The 13,401-nt window shown below is 48.0% G+C and overlaps 5 protein-coding genes across 5 annotated transcripts; 2 read left to right on the forward strand and 3 right to left on the reverse strand.

The window, feature by feature from the left end:
* Positions 1–319: 319 nt before the first annotated feature.
* On the reverse strand, positions 320–5,061 carry EYB26_002144 (uncharacterized protein; the record flags this gene model as incomplete). The annotated part of the gene is made up of 4 exons (XM_054261451.1): positions 320–349; positions 404–4,771; positions 4,827–4,966; positions 5,031–5,061. The coding sequence occupies 4 exons, from the start codon at positions 5,059–5,061 to the stop codon at positions 320–322; spliced, it is 4,569 nt and encodes a 1,522-aa protein (XP_054117426.1).
* Positions 5,062–5,914: 853 nt separating this feature from the next.
* Positions 5,915–7,058, reverse strand: EYB26_002145 (uncharacterized protein; the record flags this gene model as incomplete). Its single annotated transcript, XM_054261452.1, has 2 exons — positions 5,915–6,958; positions 7,023–7,058. 2 exons carry the CDS (start codon positions 7,056–7,058, stop codon positions 5,915–5,917), a joined length of 1,080 nt encoding a protein of 359 aa, XP_054117427.1.
* Positions 7,059–8,303: 1,245 nt separating this feature from the next.
* EYB26_002146 (uncharacterized protein) lies at positions 8,304–9,188 on the reverse strand (the record flags this gene model as incomplete). Its single annotated transcript, XM_054261453.1, has 5 exons — positions 8,304–8,362; positions 8,422–8,824; positions 8,893–8,981; positions 9,049–9,074; positions 9,136–9,188. 5 exons carry the CDS (start codon positions 9,186–9,188, stop codon positions 8,304–8,306), a joined length of 630 nt encoding a protein of 209 aa, XP_054117428.1.
* A 528-nt stretch (positions 9,189–9,716) lies between these two features.
* EYB26_002147 (uncharacterized protein) lies at positions 9,717–10,532 on the forward strand (the record flags this gene model as incomplete). The annotated part of the gene is made up of 5 exons (XM_054261454.1): positions 9,717–9,771; positions 9,825–9,859; positions 9,919–10,010; positions 10,064–10,372; positions 10,430–10,532. The coding sequence occupies 5 exons, from the start codon at positions 9,717–9,719 to the stop codon at positions 10,530–10,532; spliced, it is 594 nt and encodes a 197-aa protein (XP_054117429.1).
* Positions 10,533–11,033: 501 nt separating this feature from the next.
* Positions 11,034–13,352, forward strand: EYB26_002148 (uncharacterized protein; the record flags this gene model as incomplete). Its single annotated transcript, XM_054261455.1, has 4 exons — positions 11,034–11,309; positions 11,374–11,414; positions 11,471–11,508; positions 11,560–13,352. 4 exons carry the CDS (start codon positions 11,034–11,036, stop codon positions 13,350–13,352), a joined length of 2,148 nt encoding a protein of 715 aa, XP_054117430.1.
* Between the last annotated feature and the right edge of the window lie 49 nt (positions 13,353–13,401).

A 13,401-nucleotide genomic window follows, 5' to 3' on the forward strand; every position in this document is an offset into this window, starting at 1 on the left:
GATAAGAGCTTGCCCGCAACTCCAACTACGGTCTGGTCTACTCAAGACTAATAAAAACACCTTATGCCATGCAATGGAAATGATTGAAATTATTTGAATCAATAAGATTTGGAGATTATCCTAATATTTACACATACAGTACAATTTCTAGAACCAATCAAAACAAAAAGCGGAATCAAGATTTGCACGCAACATGCTCTATTGTATTCAATGTCGACGTCGCATTTCTCAAACACGAACAAAATTCATAATGCTAGATGATTTTTTTCATATCATAGATCATCGCGTAAAAAGAGTTTGTGACTTGAAGATCAGAGCTTTACTCTTCGTCTTCTTCTGCTTCGGCAGTCTGGAGGAGCTGTTAATATCATATTTTTCAGAAGAAGGGTTAAAAGGTACTTACGTTGTCGTGGAAATATTTGCCCTCGGTAGTCTCATTGATAACTCCGGCGCGGATACACCAATCACCGAAACGTTCAGGTTTCTCACCATCGGTCTTGCGCTCAAGAGAGTATCGCTTGAGAAGACCCTTCATGATATCCAAAATCTCGTCCTCCTTGATCGAAGAGCGGTAGAGCTTGTTCAAACGCTGGCCATGGTAACCACCACCAAGGTACATGTTGTAAGCACCATAAGCCTTGCCGACAAAGGCGACTTCGGCGAGCCATGGACGAGCGCAGCCGTTAGGGCAACCGGTCATCCTCATGACGATGCTCTCCTTGCCCAAGCCGTTCTCTTCGAGAGTGGACTCGAGTTTGTCGATAAGGACGGGCAGGTAGCGCTCGGACTCAGCCATGGCAAGACCGCAGGTGGGGAAGGCAACACATGCGGAAGATGAGAGACGCAAGCCACTAAATGCGGTGTTGTCAAGCTTGTATTTGGCCAACAGAGCTTTGATCTCGGGAAGGTCAGAGTCCTCGATGTTTGACAAGATGACGTGCTGGTTACCAGTCAAACGGAATTCACCCTTGTTGAGTTTGGCGAGTTCTCGTAGGCCAGTTCGCATAGGGAAGTCGGCTGTATCTTCAATACGACCATTCTCAATGAAGAAAGTGAAATGGTTCAAGCCCTTTTCATCCTTTTGCCAGCCGAAGGTGTCAATGTTAGACACAAACTTGAAAGGACGAGGCTCAGCAAACTTGAGACCCTCAGGCATGATCTCCTCGACCCTGCCCTTGAAGACCTCGACACCCATGTCGTCGATGGTGTACTTCAGACGGGCATGTTTACGGTTCTTGCGGTCACCGTGGTCACGCTGGACAAGCATGATCTTCTCGCAGAAAATGTGTGCCTTATCAGTTGGGACGAAACCAAACATGGAACCAGTTCGGGGGTAGGTCTTTTTGTTGTTGTGTGTCACACCCATACCACCACCGGCAATCAAGTTGAAACCTTCAAGATGGCCATCAGAACCCTTGATAGCAATGAGACCAATATCGTGAGCATAGACATCGGTATCGTTGTGAGGAGGAATAGCAATGGTGATCTTGAATTTACGAGGGAGGTAGGTAGGGCCATACAGAGGCTCATAATCTTGAACGGCGTCTCCTGCAACGAGGACCTTCTTGTCATCATCATCCTTCAACCAAATCTCATGGTACGCAGTGGTTGCGGGGAGCAAGTGGTCGGAAATCTTCTGCGAGATAGCGTACACTTCACGATGGTATGCAGAAAGCTCAGGAAGGGAACTGCACATGACATTACGGTTAACATCACCGCAAGCAGCAAGGGTGGTCATCAATGCCTTGTTGATGGCGCGCATCGCTGGGCGAAGCTTGCTCTTGATGACACCGTGGAATTGGAATGTTTGTCTGGTCGTAAGCTTCATGGTCTCATTTCCATGTGCACTGCTGATTTCGTCCATTTGCAACCATTGTAGAGGTGTAGCAACACCACCGGGGAGTCGGCAACGAATCATGAAAGAATAAGCAGGCTCAAGACCTTGTGCCTTGCGCTCATCACGCAAGTCACGGTCATCCTGCATATAGGTTCCATGGAACTTGGTGAGCTGAGAATCACTGGCAGAAATAGCACCAGTGCTCTCGTCCAAGAGTCCCTCAGCAATTGTACCTCTGAGGAAGTTGGAGGCTATCTTGATATCCTCGTTGGTCAATGGTGGAGGCTCATCAGCAAGACCCTCAATCTTGTCGACTCCCAAAGCTTGCCATAGACGGGGCTCCCATTCAGCGTAACCGGTTTGGAAAGCATCTGGGTCTTGGTCGTCGCCCAATCCAATCTCAGTGAGTTTGCTAGCACCCAAGAAAGATATGCGAGCATCAAGATCCTTGGCAGGCTTGTTGTAATAGATCTTGTCTTCCTTACGGGGCCAGTAATGGCTATCGCCCAATCCGAAAACGGAATACTTAACAGAAGAAAGATCGAGATCGCCAGAGCTCTTGATAACTTCCCAGAATGCGCGACCATTCTGAGGGAATTCACCTTGACCAGCGGTACTCGAGATGAGCACGATGTTCTCCTCTGTGGCAAGATCCTCGATAGGATAATCGTCCATAGCCATGACCAAGGTCTTGAGACCTCGGAGACGTCCACGGTTGCCTAGTCGCTTAGCGATATTCGTAGCATTGCCGTTATCAGAAGCATAAAGAATGGTAAGTGGAGCACCGAAGAGTCCTTCCAACAGCTTCTCATACGAATCCTTGGCCTTGCGCTTCTGAAGTGCGCGAACTTCGGTTCCGTAAGATTCAGAAAGGTTGTTGGCAAACTTGGGGTTGCGTCTCATAAGCTGAGTGAGCTGGTTATCTCGGCGAAGGAACTCTTCAAGTTCGCGTTTGATGCGCTCAGAGTCAAGAGAGAACTTGGGCTCTCCATTCTCATCGTTGCCAGGGTTCCAGCGGTAGAGTGGCCAGTAGCCAATATCAACGGCCTTCTTTGTCTCTTGAAGGACGGTCAATGGAGACTCGTTCTCCTTGTGGTAAGGTAGATAAGCGACAACAACGGAAGGTCCATCGTACTGGTCAGCCTCTGCCATAGCTTGCAAAACCTGGGTATAAGAGCCATAAACGGCAACGGAGGCAACATATGCGTTTCCATAGTTCATAGCATACAAGCCAATATCCTTCTTTCTGCGGGTAGGGTCGGCAGCAGCATGCTCGGAGTATGGTTGGGAATCAATGATGAGCATATTCACATTAGCGCCGGATGCGAGAACGTGGTGAACACCAGAGTTGCCAAGGTCGTATGCCCAGGCATCGGATCCAATAAGCCATTGAGACTCCTTGAAGAAAAGCTTGTGATTTTCGAGAAGCTGTTTTGCGACTTGAGAATCGTCCATCTTCAAACGCCCAACAACATCTTCGGCAAGAGCATTGACCTTGGCGGTATCTCGTGCGCTCAATGCCCATTTGGACAACAATTGTGCTGGTGCATCAGTGGCAAATGTTGATGACTTTGCAGCCTCCTCCACTTCTGTGATGAATCGCTCGCGGTGCTCAGATCTTGCAAGCAGAGATCCAAATCCATATTCAGGGCTAGCAGCGATCGTAGCAGAAATACCAGCATTTTTGGCACCTAGTTGGTTGGCAACATACAACCGCTGACCGAATAGTTGGTCCAAGATCTTTGTGTAAGCATTTTCGAGAGCGGGCTGGGCCAAATCTTCCTTTGTGGTGGGGACTTCGTGGCTACCAACTTCAAGGTTTTGAATAGGCGACTCAGATGTGAGGTTTTGCAAAATACCGCGCAAGGCCTGGTCGACGGTTGATGGCTCGACGTGGCCAAGACGGTACCCAACAAGACGAGGAGACTGTCCTTGGGCGGAAGACAAGCTAGAGAGGAGGTCTAAGAAAGATGGACCCCATCTGGTGGTCTTTCGCACTTGCTCTAGGACAGCAATCTGTTTCAAAGATTTGGGAATCTGGCTTGAAACCTGACTTCCGATCCAGGGACGATAGAGACGGGCTGTGATGATTCCAACCTCCTTCAAATCAGCACTGGTATTGGCATCGCTCAAAGCGTCAACAAAAACACCGGTAGATCCGAAAATGAAGATGGCAGACTTTGCGTCTTGCGGGCCGGTGTACTCAATTGCTTGGTACTGTCTGCTCGTGAGCTTTGCAAGGGTCTCCCAAATCTCGGATGACCATCTGAAGATATCTGCAGAGTTGATGGGTCGTACGCTTGAGCCGTCCACAGTTGTCGCAGCAGAGCTCAAAGCATGACTGTCAACACTGCTGTCTCGACGAGATGATCCCACAGAAGAAGTTTCCTGGCTCAATGATGCGGCGGTAGTGGGGAGTGTTGAAGTTGGGGCGGATTCAGCGGTAGAAGGAGCTCCAACAGTGTCTTCAGAGACTGTTGGCAGTCGTCCAGAATCAGCGTAGAGAGTCTGGCTGTCAGCGGACTGGTTGTAGGAAGGTCGGATAGCATCCAAATCCAAAACTGTCTTGACAACCTCATAATCTTCTGGGATAATAGCAGCATCGCTGGCGGAATTGGCGGGATCAAAGAAGTGAATAACACCTTTTCCGGACTTGAGAGCCAAAGCATGTGCTGTCAAGGCAATGTCTTGAGCTTCCTGAATAGTCTCGGATTGGAGGAAAGTGAATCCGCATTGACGGATTGAGCTGATGGCGCTGAAGTCTGAGGACTCAATGGCAACATGCAACACAATGGGGTAGTTGGCAAGTCGGTAGAGGTGAGGAATTGAGCTGAGCAGTACAGAAGACGATGTCGTGACTGTAACCAGCTTGCCTTGCTGGAGGGGATAGAAGGCGGAGAGGAGAGGATCTTCATTGAAACGGACAGATCGGATCTGAAGATTTAGTCAGTCGATCATCGTATACATTCATTCATTTAAACCAGCTTACCTCTGGTGTGCCCTTCAATAAGACGCTGCGGTCAAGGTTCTTGGCCTGTGTCTTTAATGAGTCGGAGAAGATGGAGTCCGCTTGTAGCGATGGCTGAACAGAGAGTATGACATCGCTCGCAAGGTAGGCGACCCTAGCCGCTGGGGAAAGTCAGTATATCATAGTCAAGACATGAAGATCATTTGATTAATAGAATAATCTTACCAGCTTGCGCGGAGGTTGTGACAGACGCCATATTGACAACCAAATCTCACGTTGTTCGGCAACAAGCGCGGGGGAATAACTAAATAAAAAAGACTGGGGGGGGGCGAATGTATATCACCACCACATGAATGCAAGCAAGAATATACTTGACACAATTGAACTTTTCACACAAAAAAGAAAGCAATTGCAAAGAGAAAAGAAAAGACTCTCTGGCTATACTGTCATACGGGCAATTGACCAGAGATCACGAAGAAAAGTGACTGAGCGATGGAGGGGAGGGAGTCGAAGAAAAAATGTCCATATATGGTAATATGCTCGATGGAAATGCGGCGGGTGTGATTGGTGGCCGATCACGACATCGATGCAAACATGCTAAACTTCTGCCGATTTTGCGGAGGCCCCGTGACGAGAGTGTCGGCCGAATTATCGATTCTTTACATTCAGTACGTGAACAAAATAGCTAACTTATTATACAGAGTACGTAGTAAGAGTATGATCACAAATCATTATGTATTATATAACCTCTACGCCAACCAGTTTAATATATGAATATACATGTATCACGCCATCCGCCCCCGCCTGACATCAATCAACATGCAAGGGTTGCGAAAAGTATTTCGCGTCGTTAAGTGTTTAGTAATCTTGTCCCCATGAGGCCTCGTTCTAGTACCCAGCCAGCCTTGCCAGATCTACACTCTAGCAATATGTGCTGAGGTAAAAGAGGAGTATATGCAGAAAATGCTGAAATGATCATCCCGTATAGTGAAATCTAAAATCATGTCCGAATGTAAGATGTAGGATATGTCCAACGCCAAAAAAAGGGAACAAACTCCAAACAGACAAAATCATGCTGTCTTGACTCATTTCCGTCTAGTCAACGCAATTTATCTATTTTCGTTCAAATCTTGAAGGTCAACACCGGCATTGCCACCTTCACCGCCAACGGGCTGCATCAAAGAGGCAGCTTGAAGAACTGACTGCGATGGCTTTGGGGGACCGGTACCAGACCGGCGACGTCGCTCTCGCTCCGTTAGACCCTCAACTGTGGAATCGTTTCGAGAATGAAGACTCTGACCGAATCCCTTCATCCAGCTTGCATCTTCGGCTTCTGACGTATCAGGAGCCAACCAGTAATTCCTGAAGACGCTGATCATGGCACGGCCCAAAGTTCCTTGCCAGCCCTGGCCTTCGGGGGTGCCAGGGAGGAAAGGCTCTCGGTCAATGTCAGCCGCACTAGCCACCGTTGCCACTGAAGTGGCACGACTGTGTGTAGGAAGCTGGTTGTAGGAGGGCTGAGAACCATTCAGCAGCTTCTGGCGCAATGTCTGCCTGGCATAAGCAAACATAACTAAGACAAAGTAGAGGCGAATCAGCAACAGGACAGAAATCATAATGATGCTTTCAAGGCTCTCGGGCTGTTTGATTCCATCGCCAAGACTGGGAGTGCCGGTTGTTGTATCCGCAGCCACGCCGGCTGGTGAAGATGCCGGAACTGCGGTGATTCCATCTCCAGGAACAGGGACGTGCACCGACGAGACGTTATATTTCGGGCTGGTGAACCCGGATGTGTCATCGATCGTGGATCCGAGTCCAGATGTCGTGGGCGTATTATGAGTATGTTGAGATACAACCAGGAACCATGTAGCGCCGAATGCAACAGTGTACACGGCGTTGATGACGGTGTCCAAGAAGTAAAGCCAGGCGAGGGCCAGGCAATGAAGGGGCGTTTGTTTTCTGATATGAGGGAAAAGAAGTGCGGTGAGGGCGAGGGCGGCAAGTGAGTAGATGTACATGGATAGTTGGATGGGTGAGAGGTGGTAGCCGGTTAATAGAGCGAGGAGTCCATATAGACCGCTAATTTTGTTGAGAAGTAATGACAAGGTGATGAGCGAAGCGCCGGTCTGTAAGCTCAGGACGACCAAAAAGCGCTGAATAGATACATGTTAGCTGGTGATCTATTTCTAAAACATGGGCGAAACGTCGCTTGCTTACCTGAATGCGCGGAATGCGAAAGATGCGAAGCGCCATGGTGATGACGCTCGAGGCGGATGTCGACCGTTAGACAGACAAACCCGCAGAAAAATCGAAATTGACTGCGAATCTACCGAGCCACTCTTGAGATGTCGCTTTTCTCTGCTCTGGTCTGGAAGTCGGCAGAAGACCGATAAGACAAAGCGTGACAGGAAAGAAGGAATGTAAAGGTGATAAAGTGAGAAGAAGCGAGATAAGGAGGAGAGAAAATAACAGACTCAAATAGAGAGAGGGTGGTTGTTCCCGGGGAAGCCGTTCGCCAAGCCTCTTGGTAGATCAGTGCCGAATTTTCTGTTTATCTAGGCAAATCTGCAGGTAGATGACGTCCTGTGGCCATTCTTCGAGTCCTGAGATTGTGTTGTTCAATCATACTTCGTTTTGCGTGAATCCATTGGGAAAGTACTTGCAGTCTGAATGTCAATTGCATACAAATCGTGTACAATCACAACCATAGCGCTGAAGTCTACGACGTTGGGCATCCAGCCGTCCAATCAGGGGCCGAAGAACGCCGCGCCTCAAATTTGCGAACGAATACATACGTACCACACTGACTAAAGAAGTTAGCTGCTCCTTTAACTATGAACTCAATACTACGAGTATATTGCTGCCTTACGGGCTCGTCCGGAGTACGTCAAGTCTACTCCGTAAAAAGATGAAAGACGTATCAGCTGGGATCAGATCGCGTTGAGTCTAATCGAAACCTGTCTTTATCAAACCATCTAATCTCCGTCTAAGCCCGCCTATCAATCAGTGTATCTCGATTTTACTTTCAACACTTAGGTACACAGTCTTCTACACATGAATAGAATAAAAATCACATCGCATTGCAGTCGACCGTCTCATCTCGCTTCAGATATACTTTGAGACTAAACATGGATGATAAATACAGGGCCAAGCCGAGAATGCACTCATTTCATTCGCAGCAGGAAACAAGGAGAGTTTAGAAAGTTATATCCCTTAGTAAGACTTGGGAAGGTGCTCTCCAAAGAGATGACGGTTAGGAGTGTGGGCTTTGGCATGGGTCCAACTGTCCGGGTAGACTTTGGCGAAAGTGATAAGTATAGAATGTGTGATGGTATAGGTAAGCAACAACCTCTAACTGCGAGAATCGACAGAATGCCTAGGTATATATTAATCCAGAGAGGAAAGAAACAATAGTAATCATATACAGGTCCCAAGAATAGGCACTCAAAGAATCATGCGCCACTTATGAACATATCAAACCCGGCCCGCACCAAACATTTAACAGGCGCATCCGTCGTTATTTGTTGGTTGAGATGGGTTGATGTTGACATCAATCACTACGAATAAAGCAATTAGTATACCGTCTGCGCTCTTGAGCCCAAAATGATCAACTTACTTTGGTTCTCCCCCCTCTGTGCCTCACCATCCATGCCTGGAAGTGCCTGTGCTATCCTTCTAAACAATTGCTTCACGTTATGTCCAACCTTTGCACTGGTCTCAATAAACATAAGCCCATTCTTCTTCGCCTCCTCCTCGCCCTGCGCGGTGGTAACTTCCCGCTTGTCGTTCAAATCAGTCTTATTTCCAACAAGCACAATAATCACATCGTTGCCTCGTTCGCCTCGAACATCGTCTACCCATTTTTTTGTATTCTGGAACGATTTGGCGTTGGAGATGTCGTACACGACGACAGCGACACTAGAGTCACGGATATAGGAGGGGATGAGGGATCGGAAACGTTCCTGGCCGGCTGTGTCCCAGAGTTGCAATCGAACTGTTCGGTCTTCGAGGTACATAGTCTGTATAACAACAATCATTGCGTAAGAAACGACATTCACCGGTCAAGGGGATTTAAGGCGAGGCACACCTTTGACAGAAAGTCGATTCCAATTGTTGCCTGATATGTGTTGTCGAACGAATCGTACATAAATCGTGTAATCAAAGAGGTTTTTCCGACTGCAAATTCAAGTATTAGACCCGAATGCTAACCCATATAGGCACTGCATTGAGTATCGTAACATACCACTCTGTTCTCCGAGAAACACTAATCTATAATCCGGATCAGACCAATTCATTCCCAGGGAAGAACCAACAGCAATTTTAAACACACTTAAACTTCTTCAACGGGTTCGAATAAGAACCCACAGCTGTTTGTGAAGCCATGATTTGCAGGAATGAGGAGGTATGGCGTCTCTCGGTTCAGGGGAACTGGAACCGGGGATAATCGAGCTTGGAAATAGGATGTCGACTACTATTAGAGAAGAGTATGAGTATCGATGGACTAAACAAAGCAAATTCGTAACGTTCGTCAGAGCAAAAACAACGATCCGAGGTAAGCAGGTTTGTAGTTAAGACGTGACGTGAGAGAAAGGGAGAGAGGAAGGCATATTAAAGAGCACGGGGAGTCGTTAACCTAGTTACCTACTATGCATTGGAGAGGGGGGGCTCGGAACCAATTATATCGCCCCGTTTGGCTTACCGCCCGGCAGATTGCCAACTTGTATCTACTGAGGAGCTAAGGCTACTAAGCACCACCAGCATCATCATCAACTGCCAACTACCATCCGATCTCTTCCTACAGTGACCCCACGCTTTGAATAGCTATAGGGGCTGTTTTATACGCTTGCTCGACGCGTCATCCAGCTCGGACGACTGCCATCTGCGATAAATAGACACACAAAAACATCAGCAATGGCGCTCTATTCTACGGGTGTTGCGGCCACCGCACTTGGTGTTGTCGGTGCTTGTAAGAGCTACTAGTCTCTCTTTGGGATGTTTGTTACTGATAATGTGGGCTAGATATGCTATTTCACGGCGAAGGCGAAGCATTCAATGTACGATACTCGTCTGCCCGGTCGAAGAACTCATAACAATATCTAACGATTGCGAACAGGTCGGTCAATTTTTAGAGACAGTATCACCATACACATGGGCGAATATCGGAATAGCTATGTGTATAGGTCTTTCGGTAGTCGGAGCGGCATGGTACGGAGACTGTCCCTTTCTAGTGAGCATCATTAATGACATTCATCTTCTAGGGGCATCTTCCTCACCGGTTCATCCATCCTCGGCGGTGGTGTCAAGGCACCCCGGATACGAACAAAAAACTTGATCTCTATCATTTTCTGTGAAGTCGTCGCCATCTACGGCGTTATCATGGCCATCGTCTTCTCGTCAAAGCTCAACTTTGTGGATCCGGTGAATGTATATTCTGGCAGCAATATGTATACTGGATTCTCCTTGTTTTGGGGTGGAATTACCGTGGGTGCCTGCAACTTGATTTGCGGTATCTCTGTTGGTATCAATGGAAGTGGTGCTGCTTTGGCTGATGCTGCTGATCCCAGCTTGTTCGTACCCCGTTCCTATCTTGTTTACGGGGATGTTATGTCTAATGTGAAATGCAGGTTCGTCAAAATTCTCGTCATTGAAATCTTCAGCTCCGTCCTCGGTCTTTTCGGCTTGATCATTGGTCTTTTGGTCTCTGGACGAGCCAATGAATTCAAATGAGAGATTCCTACTAGGTATACCGAGATGAACAGATTGTTCTCCCCAACACCCTGTCCTCGCTCGGCGATCATATTTAACGAGCTTTTCATATTTCTGTCCTTGTCGGCAGAACAATTTTTCTTATCTGTATGTCAACGGGCGTATGGTTTTATATAGGTGCATTATGATTTTGTCATCGCATGATTTGTTGGCTTCGCTTAAATGGCGAGTGTATAGTATTATACCTTTGGCATATGTAAACATTGATTTGTTAGCAAACTCATCTGAAAATGATAGTACTGTAGTCATCAGAATAACTCGATAATTTGCCCGTACTTCCACGGAGATGTACATAGCAAGAAGCTCTGACACATGCTGTCGATGTGGGGCACATAATATATATATCTACCCCAAGCCCTTCACCAATTTTACACAACCACTCCAAAACTCTTTACAGACGTTTACCTGTGAATTGAGCATGTATCACCTCTTTCCTTCGTACTCGTAATCGATATATACATCATGTCTACAGACCTTCTACGGCCAGCGATTCTGATCATCTCAGATACCGCCTCTATCAACCCGCAAAGTGACAAGTCTGGCCCGGCCTTGACAGAGATATTCGCATCACCCCAACATTCCAAGAGCTGGGCGACACCTATTGTCAAGATTGTGCCTGATGATTTTGATCAGATTCAGAATACTGTTAAGGAATGGGCTGATAATAAGGATGATCGATTCAATTTGATTTTGACGAGTGGTGGGACGGGGTTTGCGGTTAAGGATGGGACGCCGGAGGTTTGTATACGTCTAGATGTGCATGTTGTATTGACATGTCACTGACTCTGAGATTTGAATACAGACAATATCACCTTTGATTCATCGCCATGCGCCGGGACTTGTGTAAGATGTATCCATCTTTCTGGGTAGCTTGTGATCATATCTAACAATTAGCATAGGCACGGCATGATTGCCGCATCTTTGAAAGTGACTCCATGTATGTACCGAACAGATATCACATTGGTTGACATAACTAACTAAACTTTAGTTGCTATGATGGCTCGCCCCGTGGCAGGAACAAGAAACCAGTCCCTGATCATCACACTTCCAGGGTCACCAAAAGGTGCCAAGGAGAATCTTGAAGCCGTCATCAATCTCCTCCCGCATGCTTGTATCCAAGCCGCTGGTGCAAACTCGCGTGAAATCCACGCAAAGGGGATCAAGAAACTAGAAGAAGATGCCGGGGTATCGTCTCAATCCGCAAAGGAAAAAGCCCACAGCCATAGCCATCACCACCATCACCATCACCCAAATCACGACCACGGACACGCAATTCCAAAAGCACACACATCTCCAGAAGATCGACCACAATCTAACGACCCCAACGCTGGTCCTACCAGGAGATATCGCTCCTCGCCTTACCCAATGCTTTCAGTCGAAGAAGCCCTCAAAATCATCGCACAAGAAACACCCGAACCCGCAATTGTAGAAATCCCTGTCACCACCGATCTCGTAGGCTCAGTGATTGCCGAAGACATTTATGCTCGCGAGGCTGTACCAGCTTATCGTGCAAGTATTGTGGATGGATACGCAATCATTGTACCCAACGACGGAACCGGACCCAAATCAAAGGGTATTTTCCCGGTAGCTTCTGTCTCACACGCTCAAGCAACATCTATGCCTCCACCCCTTGAGCCGGGGAACATCGCACGAATCACGACTGGTGCACCCTTACCACCAAACGCAAACGCCGTAGTCATGGTCGAAGACACGGTTCTCGCATCTACAACGCCCGACGGAAAGGAAGAAGCAACCGTCGAAATATTGACAGATGATATCAAAATCGGCGAAAACGTGCGCGAACCAGGTAGTGACGTGAGCAAAGGCTCAAAAATCCTGTCAAAGGGGGACCTGATATCCGCCATTGGCGGCGAAATCGGCCTCCTCGCGTCGACGGGTACAAGAACCGTGAAAATCTTCAAAAAACCTACTGTCGGCGTAATGAGTACAGGCGATGAACTAGTCCCCCATGACGAACCCGTGTCTCTTTATGGTGGTCAAATCCGTGATTCTAACAGGCCATCCTTGATCTCCTGCCTACGCGCCTGGGGCTTTGAGACCGTTGACCTTGGTATAGCCCGAGACACACCCGCCGGCGAACTCGAGAATGCTCTTCGGGGCGCATTGCGCGGCACATCAGCTTCTCAGCCCGCTGTAGATGTTATTATCACAACGGGGGGTGTATCAATGGGTGAACTGGATCTCCTCAAACCAACCATCGAGCGTACCCTAGGCGGCACAATTCATTTTGGTAGAGTCTCCATGAAACCCGGCAAACCGACTACGTTTGCAAGTGTGCCTTACAAACCTTCCTCCTCCTCCTCCTCGTCGTCGTCGGTCTCTGGACAACAGCAGGAAAGGGAGCGAAGACTCATATTCTCGTTACCGGGAAACCCGGCCTCGGCCCTCGTCACGTTGAACCTCTTCGTTCTCCCATCGCTACACAAATTAATGGGCCTCGCAAATCAAAACGCTTCTCCTATCAACAACACAGTAGGCTCGGGCTTGGGTCTACCACTTATAACAGCAACACTCACACACGCAATCCCGCTCGATGCCAAACGGACGGACTATCATCGCGCTATTGTGAGCGCATCTCGTCGTGATGGGAGGTTGTATGCGACTAGTACGGGGATGACGGGTGTTGGGCAGAGAAGCTCTAGGGTTGGCAGTCTGGCGAAGGCGAATGCGTTGTTGGTTCTGTATCCAGGACAAGGGTTGGTAAAGGAGGGCCAGACCGTGGAGGCGTTGTTGATGGGTGGGTTGATAGCGGAGGATTAGTTGACATTTCTCTAGAGCGATGGTAAGATGATTGAATGAGAAGATCGTA

Source organism: Talaromyces marneffei, chromosome 1 (genome assembly GCF_009556855.1).
Source record: "Talaromyces marneffei chromosome 1, complete sequence".
NCBI lineage: Eukaryota > Fungi > Ascomycota > Eurotiomycetes > Eurotiales > Trichocomaceae > Talaromyces > Talaromyces marneffei.